The 22,225-nt window shown below is 40.5% G+C and overlaps 1 protein-coding gene across 8 annotated transcripts in view; it reads left to right on the forward strand.

Moving 5' to 3' along the window:
- Positions 1 to 22,225, forward strand: part of VPS13D (vacuolar protein sorting 13 homolog D) — a 257,770-nt gene that overhangs the window by 44,281 nt on the left and 191,264 nt on the right. For all 8 annotated transcript variants that reach the window (XM_045475674.1, XM_045475679.1, XM_045475675.1 and 5 more), the window contains 4 exons: positions 2,093 to 2,183; positions 4,409 to 4,535; positions 5,732 to 5,912; positions 17,376 to 17,558. In XM_045475674.1, coding sequence (XP_045331630.1) covers positions 2,093 to 2,183; positions 4,409 to 4,535; positions 5,732 to 5,912; positions 17,376 to 17,558 — 582 coding nt within the window. The remainder of the gene's footprint in view (positions 1 to 2,092; positions 2,184 to 4,408; positions 4,536 to 5,731; positions 5,913 to 17,375; positions 17,559 to 22,225) is intronic.

The raw sequence follows: 22,225 nt of genomic DNA on the forward strand, positions 1-22,225 counted from the left end.
CGAACTGTGAGATCATGACCTGAGCTGAAGTCGGACGCTCAACCGACTGAGCCATCCAGGCGCCCCTTGCTGAAATATTTTAAAGCAAATTCCGGATATATCGTTTTACCTCTACATGCCTCAGTAGTCATTTTTAAAAAAAAAACGTGGACGTTATCTTACATAACTAACTCTAACGAGAATTTCTTGGTATTGTGTAAGACCCGTCTATAATCAGATCTTTCTGATTATCTCAAAATAGCCCTTTTACTGATGGATTGTCTCTACAATGGGTGGTTAAGAAACTTCCCTGTGATCTCTACAATTCATTGGAATAATTTGCTTTTCTGAGCCGTAGTTTCTTTGTCTACAAAATGGGGAGCATTAAATAAAATGATATATGAATCTTTTGAATGTGAATTCAAAATAGGTTCACATGTTCCATTTGCTCTCATTTCTTCTAAATCTCTGTTGATTAATGAAAACCAGTCTTTATTTACCCTGTGCCACTGGCTTGTAGAAACCGGGCTAAGGTGTCCTGTAGAGTGTCGCACATTCTGGATCTTTTTGTTTTCTTTTGGTGCCATTGACTTCTTTTATCTTCTAATTTTAGAAATGGAAGTTAGCTCTAGAGGCCTCATCAGATTCAGGTTCAGCTTTTTGTTAAGAGCATGTGGCAGGTCGTGCTGGGTGCTTCCTCTTGTATTATGCTAGAGGGGATTGCAGTGTTTGGTTGTCCCACTTTTAGGGACACTAGGATTTGTGTTAAGAGTGGGGTCAGGTGGTGACAGCTGGATTCCTCTAATGAAAGCATTTTTAGCCCCACTATATTTGTTACTTGGGTGATTAAGTGGCTAGAGGTTTTCTGTTTCCCTCCTACTTGATAATCTCATTTCCTTGAGACCTGTGTGTCTGTGACAAAAAAACTTTCTGCCGTGGAGGCTCTATGGTGCTGGAGGGGCCTCCAAGGCCACTGCACCTGTAGTAATCCCCTCCTTTTTTCTCTGCCTTTCTCTATAGATGTTCCTTCTCCTGCCTTTCTTCCTATTCTTTTCTCTCTTTCTTCCCCCGTCTTTTTCCTTCCTTATCATTCATTCATCAGATGTTTCCTGAGCACCTGCTTAGCGGTAGGCACTGAAGAGAAAGGGGTGAGTGTGGCATTTGGAAGCAGGGATGTGAATTGAGGTTTGACCTCCTCTCTCCTTCCTTCTCTCCAACTGATCCCTTTTCCCCAGTGACGACACTAAGGTTCCTGGCTCAACACATCGTAGAGATACGAGTCCTTTGAATATTTAAAATGACAGTGTTACCATACTGTGTTTATTTGATTTTTTTTAAGTTTATTTATTTATTTTGAGAGAGAGAGAGAGAGAGAGAGAGAGAGAGAGAGAATGAATCCCAAGCAGGCTCTGTGACATGAGTCCAGAGCCCTGCGTGGGACTCCCATCTCATGAACCGTGAGATCATGACCTGGGCCGAGATCAAGAGTCGGACGCTTAACCAGCTGAACCACCCAGGCGCCCCCATAATGAATTTATTTGTTACAAAGAATGCAGATCCTAAGACAGAGGGTTTTGGCTTTCTTCTGTTTCTGCTTGTCCCTTGAAAAGAAAATGTTTGATTGTGGTTCCTAGGTGAAGTCCCACTGGTCACCAGGGGCTTCTATTAAATATTTGTCCAGGGATTAAATGGGATTCTAAATCCTGTTTATCATTTTGCTTGGACAGATTTCTTAGGCTGAGACTTTACTTAATGAACCTCTATGAGCGATGACAGAAGAATGCAATATGAAACACATGCGCAAACAATGAGAAAAATTGTTTTATAACCCAACCCATTTCACTGACAGAGTATAGACAAGGCGACTGCAGAGACGCTATACCACAGGCCCTGGGTTTCGGGGTGGCAGGTGGAGCCCCTTTCTCCTCAGCTCTCTCCTTAGATCATGGTTTGACTGCTGAAGAGGGCCAAAAGGAAACTGGCGTCCACAGAAGTGCTGCCTCACATTTCCCGAGCCTTTGTGCATCTCCCTCCGTTGGGTTTTGCTGTTTGCCTGAAACATGCCTTTTCTCCCCCAGTAAGATCTGCCTTGCTTTATGTCCCACGTTCTTAGGTGCATTCGCTCTCTCTCGTGCTGAATAAGACCACCAGTGAGCTGGCTAAAGCGAGTGTGTCCAAATTAGCGGCACACCTGGAAATGATTGGTAAGTGGGGAGAAGTCGAACTTGCACAATCTGGTAAGAATTTGAACCTCCTCCTCCTCCTTTTCTCACAAATCTAATTGTCCTCACATGCAAATAGGGTGTGGAATCACAGGATTCCCGGTGGTTGTTCCCGAATACTGGCTTATGGATCAGAATCATGTGGACAGCTTGTTAAAAATGCAGGTGTCTGGGACCCTGCCCCCCCCCCCTTCCCCCCGCTACCAAAAATGTGATTCATTAGGTTGGGTTGGAGCCCTGGCATCTATCCGTGTTTTTAACAAACTCTGTCTGGGGTGACTATATAATTTTTCTTTGTCCAAATTGGAACATTTTGAGAGTGAAAGGGGGCATTATTAGTAATTACACCTGGGAAACCGGGGAATAGGTTCCCTCTATTGCATTAGTAGAGGGAGCCTTCGATAGGGCGCATGATTTCAGGCACGAGGATGTGGCAGAGCCGGCATTCTTTCCAACGGGACTGTGCAGGTAGAAGTTCTTAGTGGAACACAAGTGATCAGCCGCGTCGAGTTCTAAATAGCAGAGGTTTATAAAGTGTGAGTAAAACACCCCTCCCTCCTTAATAGTGGAAGATCACAGAGCTCAAATGTTGACTCTGTAATAAAAATGGGAATGTCTTTTGGGGGGAGGAATGAACTGAAATGAGATTTCACGTCTGGTATAAGTTAATTTATAAAAGCTTGGAGGAGATAGGTCTTTAAAAATTGGGAGAAACTTGGGTATTTTTGTTAGGTGACGATGAGTCCAAAATAAGTTATGTGTCTTCAATTCATTGAGAGCTGAGCTAGCATGCCAGATATAAACACCTAAGTCACGGCTTTGTAGTGCTAATTATGATGATAAAATTTGCTTTATGGAGGCAGCAGTTTGCAGTATCGCTTTTTATTATCCATACCATGTGAAGCATGAGTCATTGTAGGTGAACACCCCAGGTGTGCATGTTTTAACATCCTTCTTTATTCTTTTCCACCTTCAGGGGGTTTCACTCTTGTGACACCAGAGTAGTTTTAAATCTTGTCTCCAGTGTCTGTCTCATTAATTGCAATTTTTTATTAAATCACACTGACACCCACTTAAATGCCTGAATAGCTGACATATCTGACGCTTCCTCCTTTATTCTCTTATCCATCGCGCAGTTGATAGACCTTATGCTGTTTCACTAATTCTAATTAGTGGTCTTCATCTCAGAAAGGATCCCATTCTGTCTGTATTTAGAAATGTTGGGGTGCCTGGGTGGCTCAGTTGGTTGAGCGTCCGACTTCAGCTCGGGTCACGATCTCGCGGTCCGTGGGTTCGAGCCCCGCGTCGGGCTCCGGGCTGATGGCTCGGAGCCTGGAGCCTGCTTCCGATTCTGTGTCTCCCTCTCTCTCTGCCCCTCCCCCGTTCATGCTCTGTCTCTCTCTGTCTCAAAAATAACTAAACGTTAAAAAAAAAAAAAATTAGAAATGTTGTTTTTAGGGGTGCCTGGGTGGCTCAGTCGGTTAAGCGTCTGACTTTGGCTCAGGTCATGATCTCGCAGTCTGTGGGCCTGAGCCCTGTGTCAGGCTTTGTGCTGACAGCTTGGAGCCTGGAGCCTGCTTCCGATTCTGTGTCTCTTTCTCTCTTTCTGCCCCTTCCCTGCTCGCACTCTGTTTCTTTCTCTCAAAAATAAACATAAAAAAAAAATTAAAAAAAATATTTTAAGTTAAATGTTTATTTTTGAGAGAGAGAGAGAGAGAGAGCGAGAGCAAGTGAGCACACAAGCAAGGAGGGACAGAGAGAGAGGAAGACAGAGAATCCCAAGCAGCCTCCACACTGTCAGCGCAGACCCCGATGTAGGGCTTGAACTCACGAACCGTGAGATGATGACCTGAGCCAAGACCAAGAGTTGGACGCTTACCTGACTGAGCCACCCAGGCGCACCTGTATTTAGAAATGTTTTATCCTTTAATTTCTGTATGCATTTAATTTCTTTCCCTCGTAAAGGTTAAAGTATGATATTGCTGTATTGTCTCAACCCCCTTTGGACTTCTGCATTGAGACTTTGAAATACTGTGTAAAATGTTTTTGGCGGGTGCATTGGAATATGAAAACTAGCCTTTGACATTTAATTTGATTAAATAGTGAAAAGTCTGAGGCATGTGTGGATCGGTTTTTGTTCTAGACATATTTAAGGTGTATGACAAAAAAAGATACATAGGCGTGTGTTCTATTTTTAACATCCCTAGATGGAGACCTGGCCTTGCAGGGAAGCATCGGGAGCCTGTCCCTAAGTGACCTTACAGCCCACGGAGAATTCTACAGAGAGCGGTTTACTACCAGTGGAGAAGAAGCACTCATTTTCCAAACTTTTAAGTAAAAATACCCATTTTTCTCGTTTGACATTTTGTCATATTTGTTGCTGTTTCAAATTCTTGTTGGCTAAACCAATAAAAGTTTAAAAAAGTTTTTACCATCTTAGGTAAAATTGATATGATCTAGTTGCAAGGAATCCTGATTTATAGTAAAATGGATCTTTGTTGAAGTGGGCTACTCAGTCCTCATAAACGGATGGTGTGTGATTGAAATAATTCTTTTTTTCTTTAAGATTTTTTTTTTTAAGTAATCTCCACACCCAACATGGGGCTCAAACTCACAACCCCAAGATTGAGAGTCGCATGCTCTACTAACTGAGCCAGCCAGACACCCCGAAATAATTCTGAATATTAAAAAGCCTGGGATCTCACTGGCTTGTTAATGTGACCTTAGGCAAGTCACTTAATCTCCACGAATCAGTTTTTCTATCTAAATATTGAAAAGACGAAGTTAGATCAGTTTCCATCTCCCTTTCAACATTCTGGAATGATTTCAGCCTGAGAAAGTTGTTGAAGATATAGATGTTAAATTACATGATGCATTTTTTTCTCTATGAAAGTCTATATTGAATCTTTTCTTTCTTTCGTCCTTTTTTTTTTTTGGTGTTTATTTTTGAGCAAGAAAGAGAGAGCATACCATGCCCATTAAATTGAAAACCATTCATAAAAGTTTCCTAATTTGTCTTGGAATGTACATGCTAAACCTCTTTGGCCCACATTTCACTGAAGTAAACAGACTTCTTTCTGCTTCCAGGAGACTGTTTTCCCCAGAAACACCGATTGCATTGCCTAATTTTTTCTTTCCCCATCGTTTCATGACCTTATTTTTGTACCTTTTGAGTCCATATTGTTACAATCTTTGAGGAGGAATAATCCCCTTTCCCTAAAGGCAGGGAAAGGGGCCCCGGTGGAATCACAGGTGGCTTCTGTGTGAGTTCTGGAATCAAGAGTTTAGCACCAGAGCTGCCTACCTGTTCATGGCCTTGGTCATCATACCAGACTCTCATTTAACATCCTCAACACATTGTGGCAGCTTAGAGAGGGAGTGATTACTGGAGTTTGCTTTGTCAAACCTGATTGCAGATTCGCATTCTCATAGTTAAAGCTGTTTGCTAGGATAATCCCTAACTGAGCCTGTTTTCTTCCAATACTAACTTGTATCTTGCTGTCGAGTCACATTTTTGCTCTTATTCCCAGATATGGACGGCCCGACCCTCTGCTCCGGAGGGAACACGACATTCGAGTGAGCCTCCAGATGGCCTCCGTACAGTATGTGCACACGCAGCGTTTTCAGGCGGAGGTGGTGGCCTTCATTCAGCATTTCACTCAGCTGCAAGATGTCTTAGGACGCCAGCGAGCTGCTATTGAGGGGCAGACGGTAGGAAGGCTCATTTCTCCACGTTGCTTTTCCAGTTTGACCGATCGATAGAACTTTTAAGCCTCTAGACAGAAGTCTGGAAAATTTCACTGAAAAAAGGGAAGGTATTTGGGTCATTTTATGCTTTCTAGTGTCCTCCATGCAGCCGATTGTCTACAGAAATCTTACTGTAATTGGAGAGCTTCTATTTCTTTAGCAAGGTACCGTGTTTTAATGACTTTTAAGGCTTAGCTTAAGCGTCCTCTAAAGAAGATAAACGAAATTTATGGCTAACACTTAAGACTCCTGGTCCCTTTTAGTACTTTAGTTGGGATACTTCTCTTGGAAAATGTTTCCAAAGAACATATCTGTTACATGAAGAGAGTTTTTTTACCAACGAGATTAGAGGTTCCCAACTTCTGAGTTCATAGTTCTCTTAGTGTCTTGGAAATATTTTCACTGCACGTCCTAAGCCAAAAGACACACCAAATGGTCTTTGCATTTAAAAAATAATTAAGTCTAAACAACTTAGTAAGTACGCATGTCCTAACAACTTAGTAGCTACTTAAAAAAATAACACGTAAGTGAAAGACTAATATTTTTATTTCATTCGTAGATAAATTACTTGCTAGTAGGGATGGACGTGCCCCTTGGGCACTGTGCAGCTTCTCAGACTTGGAACCAGGCTGGACATGGCAGCCTTCATTTCCTGTCCCACGTCCTTGGTCTCGTGGCACTGGCTTTTTATCACAGCAAGTGCTGAAGACCCAGCTTTGTAAAGATGTGACATAATAGAAAGGCATCTAGCATGATCTAACGCTGAATGTGAACTAACTCAGTCTAGTATGTGCAGTGTCCAACAGATGATGTGTCTCCCTGAAAAATTTTAAACGTCCTGGCAAGTGCACACGGGACTGTGGGAGCGTCTTATGGTGTCTTGGCGTAGAGTTTGGGAACCGCAGAACATGATTATAACGTAGTCCTTTGTGAAACTTTGTTTGTTTATTACTTTTAAAAAATTATTTATTTACTTTGAGAGAGAGCGAGCGAGAGCATGTGTGCGAGTGGGGGAGGGGCAGAGAGAAGGAGAGAGAGATTCCCAAGCAGGCTCTGTGTTGTCAGCACAGAGCCTGACGCCCAGCCCGATTCCACAAATTGTGAGATCATGACCTGAGCCGAAACCAAGAGTCGGACACTTAACCGACTGAGAGCCACCCAGGTGCCCCAAAACTTATTTATTTTTTGAACTTCATTAGGTCAAAGATTATAATTAAATAAATAGATACTATCTTCATAGTGACAACATTTAAAATTTTTTATTTTGTTATTTTTGTTATTTCTTAATTTTACTTTTTTAAATTTTCTTTAGATCCAAGTTAGCTAACATACAGTGTAATAATGGTTTCAGGAGTAGAACTTAGTGATTCATCACCTACAAAGAATACCCAGTGCTCATCCCAGTGAGTGCCCTCCTTAATGCCTATAACCCATTTAGCCCATCCCCCCACTCAGCACCCCTCCAGCAACCCTCAGTTTGTTCTCTGTATTTAAGAGTCTCCTATGGTTTGCCTCCTTCTCTGTTTTTATCTTATTTTTCCTTCCCTTCCCCTGTCTTCATCTGTTTTGTTTCTTAAATTCCACGAGTAAAAATCATGTAATATTTATCTTTGTCTGACTATTTTGCTTAGCATAATACACTTTAGTTCCATCCACATTGTTGCAAATGGCAAGATTTCATTCTTTTTTTTTTTTTTTTTAATTTTTTTTTTCAACGTTTATTTATTTTTGGGACAGAGAGAACAGAGCATGAACGGGGGAGGGGCAGAGAGAGAGGGAGACACAGAATCGGAAACAGGCTCCAGGCTCTGAGCCATCAGCCCAGAGCCTGACGCGGGGCTTGAACTCACGGACCGCGAGATCGTGACCTGGCTGAAGTCGGACGCTTAACCGACTGCGCCACCCAGGCGCCCCAAGATTTCATTCTTTTTCATCGCTGAGTAATATTCCATTGTGTGTGTGTGTGTGTGTGTGTGTGTGTGTGTGTGTGTGTGTGTGTGTATTTGGACTCTTTCCATAATTTGGCTATTGTTAATAGTGCTCCTCTAAACATTGGGGCATATGTGTCCCTTCGAATCAGCAGTTTTGTATCCTTTGGATAAATACCTAGTAGTGCAATTGCTGGGTCGTAGGGTATCTCTACTTTTAATTTTTTGAGGAACCTCCATACTGTTCTCCAGAGCGGCTGCGTCTGTTTGCATTCTCACCAACAGTGCAGAAGTGTTCCCTTTTCTCCGCATCCTCGCCAGCATCTATTCTTCCCTGAGTTGTGAACTTAAAAAAATTTTTATTTTAAAGGGGCGCCTGGGTGGCTCAGTCGGTTAAGTGTCCAACTCTTGATTTTAGCTCAGGCCATGATCTCGTGTTTCGTGAGTTCCAGTCCCTCATTGGGCTCTCTGCTGTCAGTGTCGAACCTGCTTCAGATCTTCTGTCCCCACCCCCCCCCACCCCCCCGTCCTTCCCCTGCTCGAACTCTCTCTTGCTTTCTGTCACAAATAAACATTAAAAATTTTTTTAAATTATTTAAATTTTTTGAATATGTTACGTATTGATTTAGTACAGAATCAAAGTTAAAGGACATTTGGAGAAAAGTCTCCTTCTCAATTACTTTTCCTCAACCACTCAGTTTTTCTCCCTGGAAACAGTGTATCTTTGAGAGAATATATATTTTTTAAAAATACAAAAGCACAGTCAACATGTAGAGAATGTGGAAAAAAAGAATCCGTTTTACCAAGGTACACCTGAGGTATGTTTTAATCTGTTTTCATTGTTTTCTCGTTTCTCCCTGTGCATGTTTCCATGATTGTAATCATAGTGTATAACCTTTTTTCCCCTCTCTTCAGAAACTTTAAAACAGATTTATTATTTGACACACCTAAAAGAATATCTGTAGCATGTAAGTTTCCAAGTATGATAATAAAATGAACCTTCATGACCTGCCACCAAAATAAAAATGAAAACATTGCTAACGTTGTACATGTTCCTTCCCCATCTCACTCCTCTGTCAACTCCTTAGGTAACTGCTCTCCTGATTCTTGGATCTTCTAGTCCCTTTAAAAAAAAAGTTTCCGTATAATATCTTTCGTTTCATTTGTTTTGATCTTTATAAAAATGGTATTAAGCTGTATTTAATGTTCTGGGACTTGCTTTTTTTTTCATTTTCTTATTTATTTATTTATTTACTTATTTATTTTTAAAGTTTGTTTGAGAGAGCTAAAGTGTGTGGGGGAGGGGCACAGAGAGAGAGTGAGAGAGAGAGAAGATCCCAAGCAGGCTCCGCACATCAGTGCAGAGCCTGATGTGGGGCTCGAACTCATGAACTGTGTGATCGTGACCTGAGTCGAAGTCAGACGCTTAACCGACTGAACCGCCCAGGTGCCCCGTTTTTTCATTTTCATATTGTCATTTAGTTAGATACATTCGGGTTGTTACACGGTTGTTTAATTTCACTGTTGTATTTCGTTTTGTGGAGCACAGATTTATCCATTTTCCTGTTGAACATGTGGGTTGTTTATGGTGTTTTGCTGTCGTGTGCAACGTTTCTTGGTGCACATGTGAAAGAATTTCTTGGAGATACTTAGGAGCGGGTTACTGGGCCACGGGGTACACACGTGTTTATCTTTACAAGATAGTGCCAGATTGTTTTCCTAGACAATTCTACATTCCCACTGGCAATGTGTAAGGATTCCTTTTAATTCATATCCTTGTCAACACTTGTGAACCTCTTTATTTTGGGTCAATAATGGCGTAAAATGACATTATTGCATATATGACCTGCTTAGGCTTTTTATTTTATTTTTTTATTTTTCTTTTCTCTTTCGCTCTCTCTTTTTTTTTTAAGAGCACAAGTGGGGGAGGGGGTGGGGTTGGGAGGAGAGAGAGTGAGAGAGAGAATCTTGAGCAGGCTCCATGCTCAGCGAGGAGCCAGACCTGGGGCTTAATCCCATGAGCCTGGGATCATGACCTGAGGTGAAATCAAAAGTTGGACGCTAAACTGACTGTGCCACCCACGCGTCCCTTATTTTTTATTTTCTAGATAATTAAAAACACTTTAATTCCACCTACGTATGCTTTTTAAAAAAGCGTTTGAAGTGAGGAATAGCATATAGTACATACATGTAATGTAACATAAAGTGTGTCAGTTTTATGCATACACTTTGGAAGCCAGCATGTTAACCTTTTTCATAATCTGTTTCCATTTTGCTTTGCATTTTTCATAGCAGTCCTATTTAATAACTGTATGGCCCATCAAGTCAGTTTACTTAACCATGTCCCTGTTTTTTAACATTTAAATTGTTTCCAGTGTTTCATTCTTATGAGTTATGGTTCTGTGAACAGCTTTGTGCGCATATTTTTTCTTCATTTTTTGAAATATTTTTACAGTATTGAATCCTGTAAGTGATATTGTTTGGTCAAAGCAATGAACGTTTTTGTGGCTCTCAATGTGATACTTCTAATAAACGTTGTCGATTACGTACCCTTACAACGATTACTTTCACCTGTGTGGTTTAAGCAGCAGTGAGTTATTGTGAAGACTCAGTAGGGCTAGGAAATGACACTGTACGTTAGTGTGTCATTGGGTTTCACTTCTGGGATAAGTAGGAAATAAACAGGTAAGTGTCTGAAGTTATATCGAGGTATAGAAGACAAGCAGTCGGTCAGTAGACCTTTAAGGAATGAGAGTCTGTCTTGAACAGTTGTGGGCTCTGAAGGAAAACTGATCGGCTCAAGGATCTTTAATCCTAGTTGTTTGAATTACTTAGGTTTAAGATTTTGCATTGCTTAGATTCATGGAGAGAGCTAAAGACCTGCTACTAAGATTGAGGCTAATTTGAAATTTAAATTCCTTTCTCCTGATTGTACTGGTGACAGGTAGTGTCCTCTACCTTTGGCTTGTAGCTTGCTTTTCTTTTCTTTCTTTCTTTCTTTCTTTCTTTCTTTCTTTCTTTCTTTCTTTCTTTCTTTCTTTCTTTCTTTCTTTCTTTCCTTCCTTCCTTCCTTCCTTCCTTCCTTCCTTCCTTCCTTCCTTCTTTCTTTCTTTCTTTCTTTCTTTCTTTCTTTTTTTCTTTTTAAGTTTATTTATTTATTTTGAAGGGGGAGAGGGGCAGAGAGAGGTGGAGACAGAATCCTAAGCAGGCTCTGTGCTGTCAGTGCAGAGCCCAACACGGGGCTCAAACCCACGAACTGTGAGATCACGACCTGAGCCGAAATCAAGAGTTGGTTGCTTAACCAACTGAGCCACCCAGGAGCCCCTGTAGCTGGACTTTTATTCTTGTGTTTTCCTGTGTATGTAAATAATGATCTAGTAGAACTTTACAGTTCTTTTTAATCTTGATGTTTGCAGTTTTAAGAGCATCATACACCTTTTTTTGGGCCAAATATAAATTGTTTCCTTTATTTTTTACACTAGGAGTGTGATGTAGTTTTCCTGTGTCTTCTGCTTTATATGTTATTTTATTTTATTTTATTTTATTTTATTTTATTTTATTTTATTTCATTTTATTTATTTTTCAACATTTATTTTATCTTTGGGACAGAGAGAGACAGAGCATGAACGGGGGAGGGGCAGAGAGAGAGGGAGACACAGAATCGGAACAGGCTCCAGGCTCTGAGCCGTCAGCCCAGAGCCTGACGCGGGGCTCGAACTCACGGACCGTGAGGTCATGACCTGAGCTGAAGTCGGACGCTTAACCGACTGCGCCACCCAGGCGCCCCTGTTTCTTTTATTTTAAACTAATGTATTCACTGAGCAACCGGGAGTGCAGATTTTTGGTGGAGCTAAGATGGGGTGTTGCAATTCTGAAATCTTGGGACAGCAGTCTGGAACCTGGGTGTCACCACTATGAAGCTGTGTCACCGGTGGCGAGTTATTTTTCTTGCTATTCTTCTTTGGACTCAGGTATAGGAGGAAAACGGAGATACCACAAATAAGCATGCTGCCCATTTGTTAAATAGTACATTAATGATGCTTTGGAGTTCTCAGAGTGCTTTCCTATATGTTATTTGGTCCTTATGACAAGCTTGTTTGTTCAGTTGTTTGAATTATTTAGTGAATGTTTATTGACATGTCGTGTCGTACAATGTCAGGTAGTGGGAACATAATGGAAAACGAGAGAGACAAGGTCATTGCCCTAATGGAGCTTCTGTTTTAGTGAGCTGAGCCAAACCAGACAAAAACAGAATTAGCTGTGATTATAGCCAGTGAGGGAGTGGTGGGCAGGCGTGTTATTGCCGTTTTATCCACGAGGAAGCAGAAATTCTTAGCTCTGCTTGCCCGGAACTCTGGCTGTGTCACAGTTCCGCTCTTCCCATTAAATAATGTGCGACTATTAAGGCATGTTAACAAAGGAAGTGCTGTGCAGTGTGCGAGCAATAGTTTATTCGTTTTGAACCTGCCCCTGAATACATTGAACTTTATAAAATATAGCTGCGTGTGTACGTGTGTGTAGAAACCGGGACTCAGAGGGTACGGGGTTGCCGTGCGAGTAGTATAGCCCCTCGACAAGGGCTCGAGTGTCTTGGGTGTGTGGTGTCATTTGATCCTCGCGATGGCTCTTAAGGGAGGGCCCATTCCTCCCATTTTGTAGGTAAGGGAAGTGAGACCCAGAGCCCTCACGAGTTCCCCAGGCTGCCAAACTACTAAGTGGCCAGGGTGGGGATTCCAGCTCAGGTAGTCGGGCTTCAGGATTCCCATTCTGAATTCCTCCACTAAACTGCCAGAATGATACCAGTATTTATCTCGGGAGGTGAGGTGATGGATGATACCAGATTTCTTCTGTTCGTTTGGCTTTCTACATTTGCTACAGTGAAGACGAGTAATTTGTAATTTTATAATTTACTTAAAAAACAAAGCAAACAGGCAGTAGTCATGGGTTGATACACAGTACCAACAATTCATGTACAGTTAGAAAGGGAAGACAGTATTTACTGCGTTGTAAATTCCCCTGACTTGTTTATGTGCTTAACACCCAAGAAAGAAGAGCTTTTTATATTATGAGGGCTATATTTTTCTTTTTAAAAAGTAGTGTTTTTCATAGGTGACGAAAAACAATAAAAATAGGAATGAGTAGAAAATTAAGACTGTCTTGTTCTATTTTGTAATCTATACTTTTCACTGACCAATGTATGAGAAACATTTCATTATATTAGCATATTATATTTTTTGCCATCTTTATTGTGGTATAATTTACTTCTAATAAAATTAACCAATTTTAAGAGTACAATTCAATGAGTTTTAACAATTGTGTACTGTCTTATAGCCACAGCTACACTCAAGATTTTTCGAACATTTCTGTTATCCACAAAGTTTCCTTGTCTCCCTATGCAAACAGTCCCCCTGATCCCTCCCTGCATCTTGGCAACCATTGGCCAGCTTTCTGTTATAATAGTTTTGCCTTTTTTTTTTTTTTTTTTTTAGAATTTTCTATAAATGAAATCTTCTAGCATGGCTAGCTGTATCTGGCTTTTCTCACTTAGCGTAATGCTGGTTGAAATCCATCTGTATTGTTGCAAATAGCAGCAGTGTGATTTCTTTTTATTGCTGAGTAGTATTCTGTTCTTTGTAATAAAATTTGTTTGTTCATCCATTCACCCACGTGGTGGACATTTCGGTAGTTTCCAGTTTTTGGCTATTCTGAATAAAACTACCGTGAACATTTGCATTGAAATCTTTGTGTGAACATATGTTTCTCTTAAGTAAATACCTAAGAGACGAATTGCTGCTTCATGTAACTATGTGTTTAACATCATAAGGAACTGTCTTCATAATTGTTTTGGCACCTGGCTGGCTCAGTCAGTAGAGCACGTGATTCTTGATCTCAGATTGTGAGTTCGAGCCCCACATTGGGTCTGGAGCCTACTTTAAAATAGAAACCAGGGGCGCCTGGGTGGCTCAGTCGGTTGGGCGGCCGACTTCGGCTCAGGTCATGATCTCGTGGTCCGTGAGTTCGAGCCCCGTGTCGGGCTCTGTGCTGACAGCTCAGAGCCTGGAGCCTGTTTCGGATTCTGTGTCTCCCTCTTGCTGACCCTCCCCTGTTCATGCTCTGTCTCTCTCTGTCTCAAAAATAAATAAAACGTTAAGAAAAATTAAAATAAATAAATAACATAAAATAAAATAAAATAAAATAAAATAGAAACCATTCCTTAAAATAAAAAAGTTTAGAAAAGAATTGTGGCTATTCCAGATTCTTTGCTTTTTCATGTGGATTTTAGAATCAGCGTGTCAATTTCTACAATAAAGCCTGTTGAAATTTTGTTGGGGATTGTGTTGAATCTGTCGGTCAGCTTTCAGAGAATTGACATCTGCGTAGTGTTGAGTCTTTTGTTTCTTCAGTATGGCATATTTCTCTGTTTATTTAGGTCTTCAGTTTCTCTTAGCAGTGTTTGTAGTTTTGAGTGGACTGATCTTATGTATCTTTTATTAAAAATTGATCCCTAGACATTTCATATTTCTGATGCTATTATAAGTGATATTTTAAAAATGTCAATTTCTAGTTCTTTGTTGACTGTACAGAGAAATACAATTGATTTTTATACATTGACCTTGCATTCTGCAACTTTGCCAGATATACTTACCAGTTCCGGTTACTTTTTTGTAGATTCTTTAGGATTTTTTACATAGATAGTCATGTTGTCTGTGAATAGAGTTTTACTTTGTCCTTTTCAATCTGTATGCCTTTCAACTCTTTTTCTTCCCTACGGCACTGACAAGGGCTTCCAGTATAGTGTCAAACAGAAGGGGTAAGAGCAGACACCCCTGACTTGTGTCTGATCTTAGGGGAACAGTGTTCAGTTTTCCAGGGGTTGGCAGACTATGGCCTGTGAGAATATACACATAAACACATGCATACATGAAGTTGTGTTGGAATACAGCTACCGTCATTCATTTACTTACCGTCTGTGGATACTTTTACCGTTTTCTTCATCTGTCCACTTCATCTAAGTTGTCAGCTTGTTGGCGTGAAGCTGTTCATAGGTTCCCTTATCTTTCAAAGATTTTTTTTCATTTAAATGTTTATTTATTTTTGAGAGAGAGAGAAAAAGAGAGAGAGTGAGCTGGGGAGGGGCAGAAAGAAGAGGGAGACAGGATCCCAAGCAGGTTCTGTGCTAGCAGCAGAGAGCCCGACCCAGTACTCGGATTCACAAACCCTAGAATCATGGCCTGAGCCGGTCCGACGCTTAATGGACTGAGCCACCCAGGCGCCCTGTTCCCTTATCATTTTAGTATTTGTAAGTTCTGTAGCACTGTCCCACACTCCTTCCTGACAGTGATGAGTTTTGTTTTCTTCCTTTTTTTCTTGATTAATAGAGCTAGAGGTTTCTCACTTTTATCAGTCTTTTCAGATAATAACTTACCGAGAGGCCTGTGTTCTGGCCCAGCCACACCCTCGCTGAGTATGTCGTGCACTTGGGGAAAATGTATACTCTGTGGCTGTTGGGTGTTGTGTAAGTGTTTAATTGATTTTTAAAATTATTTTTCTGTTTTCTAAATAACTGATTTCTGCCTTACATTATTTTCTTCCTTCTACTTAGCTTCGTTTTGCTTTTCCTTTTTCTAGCTTCTTACAATAGAGGTTTTGATCACTGATTTTAATCTTTATTCTTTTATATAAAATAAACATTTAAGGGCCACCTGGGTGGCTCAGTGGGTTGAGTGTCCAACTTCAGCTCAGGTCATGATTTTACAGACTGTGGGTTTGAGCCCTGCATCGGGCTCTGTGCTGTGAATTCTGTGTCTCCCTCTCTCTGCCCCTCCCCCACTTGCACGCACGCGCGCACTCTCTCCATCTCTCTCGAAAAGAAATAAACATTAAACAAATTTTAATAAAAAAAAGAGTAAATAAAGTAAACATTTAAGAAGTGCCTCGGTGGTTCAGTCTGTTAAGTGTCTGACTTCGGCTCAGGTCATGATCTCACAGGTCATGAGTTTGAATCCTGATACAGCATCAGGATTGCACTGTCAGCACAGAGCCCACTTCGGATCTTCTGTCCCCCTTTCTCTCTGCCCCTCCCATGCTCTCTCTCTCTCTCAAAGATAAATAAACATTAAAGAAAAAAAATAAAATAAGCATTTAATACATTTTTCTCTACTGTTTTAAGTGCATACTACCATTTTTTTTTTTACCATTTTGCATGTATGTTTTATTTTGATAAAAAGTTTATTTAAAAAAGAAATTTAAATTATATAAAATTAAAATTTTTAAATGTACCTTCTAAGAAGTTGCCTGGTTTAAAACAATTACAAGAGATAACTGAAAAGATAAATGTAATGATATGAAAGTAAGAGCTATTTTGCTAAATAATTTTCAGAACATTCATTAATTACTTGGCCAGTGAAAGTATATCAAGGGAAATACATCACAGATTTTAAATTAGAAGAAATAAGTAGATCTCGAATCCTTTGCATAAAATTTTTTTTTTGCTGTTGTCATTCACCTGTTTTCTTTTTTCTTTCTTTTTTTTTTTTTTTTTTACATATAACACCCAGTGCTCATCCCAACAAGTGCCCTCCTTTTATTTATTTATTTATTTATTTTTTTAAATTTTTTTTTTTTTTTTAACATTTATTTTTGAGACAGAGAGAGACAGAGCATGAACAGGGGAGGAGCAGAGAGAGAGGGAGACACAGAATCTGAAACAGGCTCCAGGCTCTGAGCTGTCAGCACAGAGCCCGACGCAGGGCTTGAACTCACGGACCGTGAGATCATGACCTGAGCCGAAGTTGGACGCTTAACCGACCAAGCCACCCAGGCTCCCTGACAAGTGCCCTCCTTAATGCCCATCATCCATTTAGCCCATCCCCCTCCCCAACACCCCACCAGCTACCCACAGTTTGTTCTCTGTATTTAAGAGTCTCTTATGGTTTGTCTCCCTGTTTTTGTCTTACTTTTGCTTCCTTTCCCCTATGTTCATCTGTTTTGTTTCTTAAATTCCACATACAAGTGAAATCATACATTTGTCTTTCTCTGACTGACTTATTTTGCTTAGCATAATACACTCTAGCTCCATGCACATTGTTGCAAATGTCAAGATTTCGTTCTTTATCATCACTGAGTAATATTCCATTGAATATATACCACATCTTCTTTATCCATCTGTCGATGGACATTTGCATCCCACAAGTTTTAATATACATGTTTTCCTTATTTTGGCAGTTAGGCCAAAATATTTTCCTATTTCCCTTGTGATTTCTTCTTTTAACTTTGGGTTATTAAAAAGTGCATGGTCTTATTTCCAAATACTTAGCAGTTTTCCATTCCCTTGTTACTGATTGCTAGTGTAACTCCATGGTGCTCGTATAATATGCTCTGTGCGATTTCGGTTGTTTTAGAATTGTGAATTCATGAAGGTTTTGGGAACCGGAGGCTATTTGATTGTAAAATTAGGGCATTGATTGAGCCTCTGAGTCAATTTTCCTTCTTCTTTCAGGTGAGAGATCAAGCCCAGCGCTGTTCACGGGTTCTCCTGGATATTGAGGCGGGTGCTCCTGTTCTCCTTATCCCTGAAAGTTCCAGATCAAATAATCTAATTGTAGCAAATTTGGGGAAGCTGAAAGTCAAGAACAAGTTTCTCTTTGCTGGTTTTCCCGGGACTTTTTCCTTGCAGGATAAGGTGAGTGATCAGTATCCATTCCCTTTTCAGTTCAACTCGTGTTTGAAGGTTTCATATGTTGTCATAAGATGACTCATAACTGCTGTTACTTTTGTAGTATAGGTGGCTTGAACAATTTTTTGGGACATTTTATTGATATTTCAGTTAGCCTTTTAATAGAGATAGTGTAAATTCTAACCTTTACCAATTGTATGCAGTAACTTACTTTAGCAAACAAATCAACAGAACCGATTTTCCATTTCTGTAATGCTTTGTTAACAGGCTGGTCTTATAAATAACTTTTTACACCACCTGCCTTTTTTCAGAGAATGGGTTTTGGCCCATGATTTATTGGAAGCTGTTTAAGAATATCATCTAATAAAATCTTGTACAGTATATGACTTTACAGTTTAAAACTACTTTGGTAGCACTTATTTATTTCTTATGACAATGTTTAGAGTTAATCAGGATAAAAGATTGTTGTTGTTTTCATTTTACGTTTGGGACAATTTGGACTCATTGAGAATAAACGACAAAAATGAGAACATGTAGTAAATCCCAGACTTAGTGCTGGAGGTGGTCTGATGAGCCCCTCCTGCCCATTTCTGCAGTTGAGGAGATTCACGCTGCCCAAACTAGGGACAAGGTCTTGTTCTAGGTGTGTGTGTTGATGAAACCTTGCTGGTTTCTAGGGCAGCTTTGCGGTATATTTGCTTATTAAGTACAAATTCATTTCGCTTGTCAGAGAAGCACTTACTGAAATTCCCAACTAGTTGTGCCCATCTTTAGTGTAACAGCTAATAACATGGGGAGAGAGCCTTTGAAGGAGGAGATACGTAAGATTTCATTATAAGCTCTTACGATTGCCGGTAACAGCAATAAATAGCCGATGTTCATTTTGAATATTTCTTACACATCACCCAGTGCTAAGCTCTTTATGTATTTGTCTATTTTTTTCTCCTTAGCAACCTAAGGGGTATCTAGTTTTATTAACCCCATTTTTCAAGATTAAGGTCATTTCTTTTGGATAATACAGCTAGTCAGAAGTACAGTGTGGGCCTCAGACTTGGTGTGTCTGCCTTCTATATGCCATTGCTTTAAACTGTGATCACCTTCACAGACCTTCAGGTCACGTCTCTGTGGGGAGGGTAAACTGGAGGAGGATGTGTCCTCTTGGCCCTTTCCTGCAGAGCCGTAGCTCTTTTGAATTTTCTAAAGGGTGTGACACAATTCATTAGAATAATTTAGATGGAAGAAATCCGATGATTATTACAGAAAAGATATAAATTTGAGCAGTTACTGTTTGCCTCTCTAGGTATAGAAAGAAAAGAAAATGAAAAAGTGTGATTAGGGTGCTAGTTCTTACCAGGACTTCGCCAAGGACCTCAGATCTGTTTGGAAGCCAACCAGAGACTTTATTTGTTGGTGATGCCTAAATGCAAATAATGTTATTATTTTCAAGTTACTGTCTCCATGTTTTCTTTCATTTGTTTTACTTCTCACTCATCCATTTATTCTTTTTTTAAATAATTTTTTAAAGTTTATTTATTTGTTTTGATAGAGACTGTGCAAGCTGGGGAGGGGCAGAGAGAGAGGGAGAGAGAATCCCAAGCAGACCCTGCACTGTCAGCGCAGAGCCCGACATCGGGCTTGAACCCACGAAACCGTGAAATCATGACCTGAGCCGAAGCTAAGAGTTGGACCCTTAACTGACTAAACCACCCAGTCACCTCCATTTACTCACTGTTACTGACCTACACATACTGAGCTGAAAATGTTTGATGCAGTGAGAGGGAGTGGGTAGAGCAGGAAGGGTGCAGACCGCCAGCGAGAACATCGCAGCCGTAAGTTCGTGTTCAGATCAGAGGGAAGGTGTTTGGACAAAGGGTCGGGTCTTCCAGATGTCCCCTCACTTGCAGTCGCTCAGAGAAACCGGATTCAGTGATCAGAGCAGAGGGTGGCGCCAGAACGACAGTGTCCAGCATTGGAGGTCAGAGTGCCACCAGGTGTATCTTGTAGCTTCGTAGACCAGCCTTGAGCCAGAGCTGATGATTGAGAACTTGCTCGCTCACCTCGCTGTAGGAAGGAAGCCCCTCCTGTTGGGATGATGCGCCTTCCTGCCAGAGGCTGCTTTGATTGGGAGAAGTAGACTTTCACTTGGGTACGTTTTTTACGAGCACAAAAGTGAAATTAGCCTGCGTTGGTCTTTCACGGCAGGCCTAGTAGAGAACTAGTAACCTTGGTCTTAAGGAAGAAAGTCTGTTTTCACAGTCAAGAGATAAGCATTTTGCTGTTCACTGAGCAGAGTCTTAACATAAAAGATCCGTTTGTAAAAAGAAAGATGGGTAACTGCTTCTAAAATTTCTCACTCGCTTGCCGTGAATGTGCGGTATTTATAGTTAACGTGACTAGATAATGAACAAACGTATCAGAACTTTTGTTTGCACGTGAAGTTTGTCCCCACTGTCACCTCGGGGCACTTTGTTCCAACATCTTGCTCCAGCGCTGCTGCCATCCCTGCCGAGGGAGAGCCGAATCCCTCCTTGGGAGCGGTCTTCTGAGCCGATAGTAAGTTCTTCAGGATGTATTTGTTTGTGGTAAGTCTTTTTTTTGAGGACTTAGTTTTTTAGGAAGGGATCAGCTGGAACCAGAATGGGTGATCAGGTTCAATAATACCATTTTTGTTTCTCTACCCTTCCTACGAAGATAAAGGACCGATGTTTTGCATCGGTTATGTCTACGTACGGGCTCGTGGGCTAACTCGGCAGTTAGCTCCTAAAGAATTGCCAAAATATTTGAAGAAATTGTTGCACATGAGTTTCTCTTGTTAAGTAAGGCAAATAAGAGCACAAAGTTGATAGCATTTTAATGAAAAACTTGTCCTGTATTTGTTTTTGAGGATTTGATTTTAAGTGGCAGTGCATACAAGGATCGCTTTTTCTTCAAGGTATTAATCTACTCTTTTGCTTCCTGTTTATTCTGAAAAACCTTATGGGATTCAGCAGTCAATCCACATTCATATGCTCAGAGCAGAAAACTTCCAAAAATTAACTCTTTAAAGCACCTCATTATTTGGGAAAGGCTGATTATCAGTTTTTTGTCCCTTTCCTGAATCACTTTCCCCCTGTGTAGAGAAGGCCTTCTTAAGGACCAATAAAAGAAATTTCTTTTTTTTCCCCCCTAGGTAGTAATTTCTTGATGATCTTATTTCCTTAAATCCTAGAGAAGCTTTATCTTGTTACATGCCAGTGATCTGTAGAATTCCATAAGGGCTGCTTGGAGTGTGTCACTGGGTAAAGTATTTGTAATCAGATCAATACATCTGTGGATCTTTACCTCTCCACAAGCTCAATTGATCGAGGCCTAGATGAAGCGAAGAATTACTTTCTTCATCAGAAATCACGTTGCGTTTCCATTTTCCCTTTAGTGTATTTGCACGGGTGAGGTTTGTCTACTGTGTGTTCTGGTGGTTAAAGAACAGGAAATAATCCTGAAATCAGAGCTCGCGGAAGGGTTATTTGCCTTTGAGTTCCACGACTTTGGTGCGTTTGAAATTGTTTTACACAAATCCATGTCTTCATGAATGCAGGCTTGGATTTTTTATGTATGCTTTTCCTTTCATTTTCCTCAACCACAGCTTGTGCTTAAACCATAATTTCTAAGTTAGCCTTTCAGAAGCTTTCAGTTAATCTCCTGAAGCCATTGATTTATTTAAACTAACTATATAGACTGTGTAGACATAAATCTAATGAAAGAGCAATGACTGTCCTAGAGTTTAAGTTAAACTAAGCAAGGGGGAAAGTTTTTAATGTCAAAATATTTTTTTTAAATTTTTTTTAATGTTTTATTTATTTTTGGGAGAGAGAGAGAGACAGAGTACGAGCCGGGGAGGGGCAGAGAGAGAAGGAGACACAGAATCCAAAGCAGGCTCCAGGCTCTGAGCTGCCAGCACAGAGCCCAAATGGGGCTTGAACCCGTGAACCACGAGATCATGACCTGAGCCAAAGTTGGACGCTCAACTGACCGAGCCACTCAGGCGCCCCTTAATGTCGAAATATTTAAATAAGAGCATTTGCTTAGTAATTTGCCTTCCAAAAAAAATTGCAGAAAGTTAAGAACTGTTTTTTGTTTGTTTGTTTTTTTCCACTGTTACTTGTAATTACTACTCAAGATAACTGGGAAGGAGAACAGTATTATCATCCCCTTTTCAATGCTGAGAGGAATAAACATATAAGGCAGTACTAGCAAACCCATTCTTGCCCTCCCTGCAGCTTGCTTGTGAGAAGGGGTGAATGAATTGGAAGCCCTGCAGATAGGTAGCGCGGTGGCTTGGGGGAAAGCTTAAAAGTCAGTTATTGAATCATTCTGGTGAAGGCTTCTCCAGTTAGCAATGAACTGAAGGTACTCAGTGTGTAAAAAAAAGTATGTAGTGTTTTCAATAGAATTACAGAATTTATGTTACTCTGTGTTTGTCCTTAATTTTTATGCCCTTGAACAACAACATAATAGGAATGGCCAACCTCCTATGTTTTCCATTTTGTTCTCATTTGCACAGTTACTTAAAGGGATGAGAGATGTAAACCTAGAAGGAGCGACTTCTAGAAAGTCCAGACACTCCCATGGCTTCATTCCATTGGAACCACATTGCTGTTAGATACATTTTCTTAGAATAAAGAGCTCCTCCCTTC

This window comes from Leopardus geoffroyi, chromosome C1 (assembly GCF_018350155.1).
Source record: "Leopardus geoffroyi isolate Oge1 chromosome C1, O.geoffroyi_Oge1_pat1.0, whole genome shotgun sequence".
NCBI lineage: Eukaryota > Metazoa > Chordata > Mammalia > Carnivora > Felidae > Leopardus > Leopardus geoffroyi.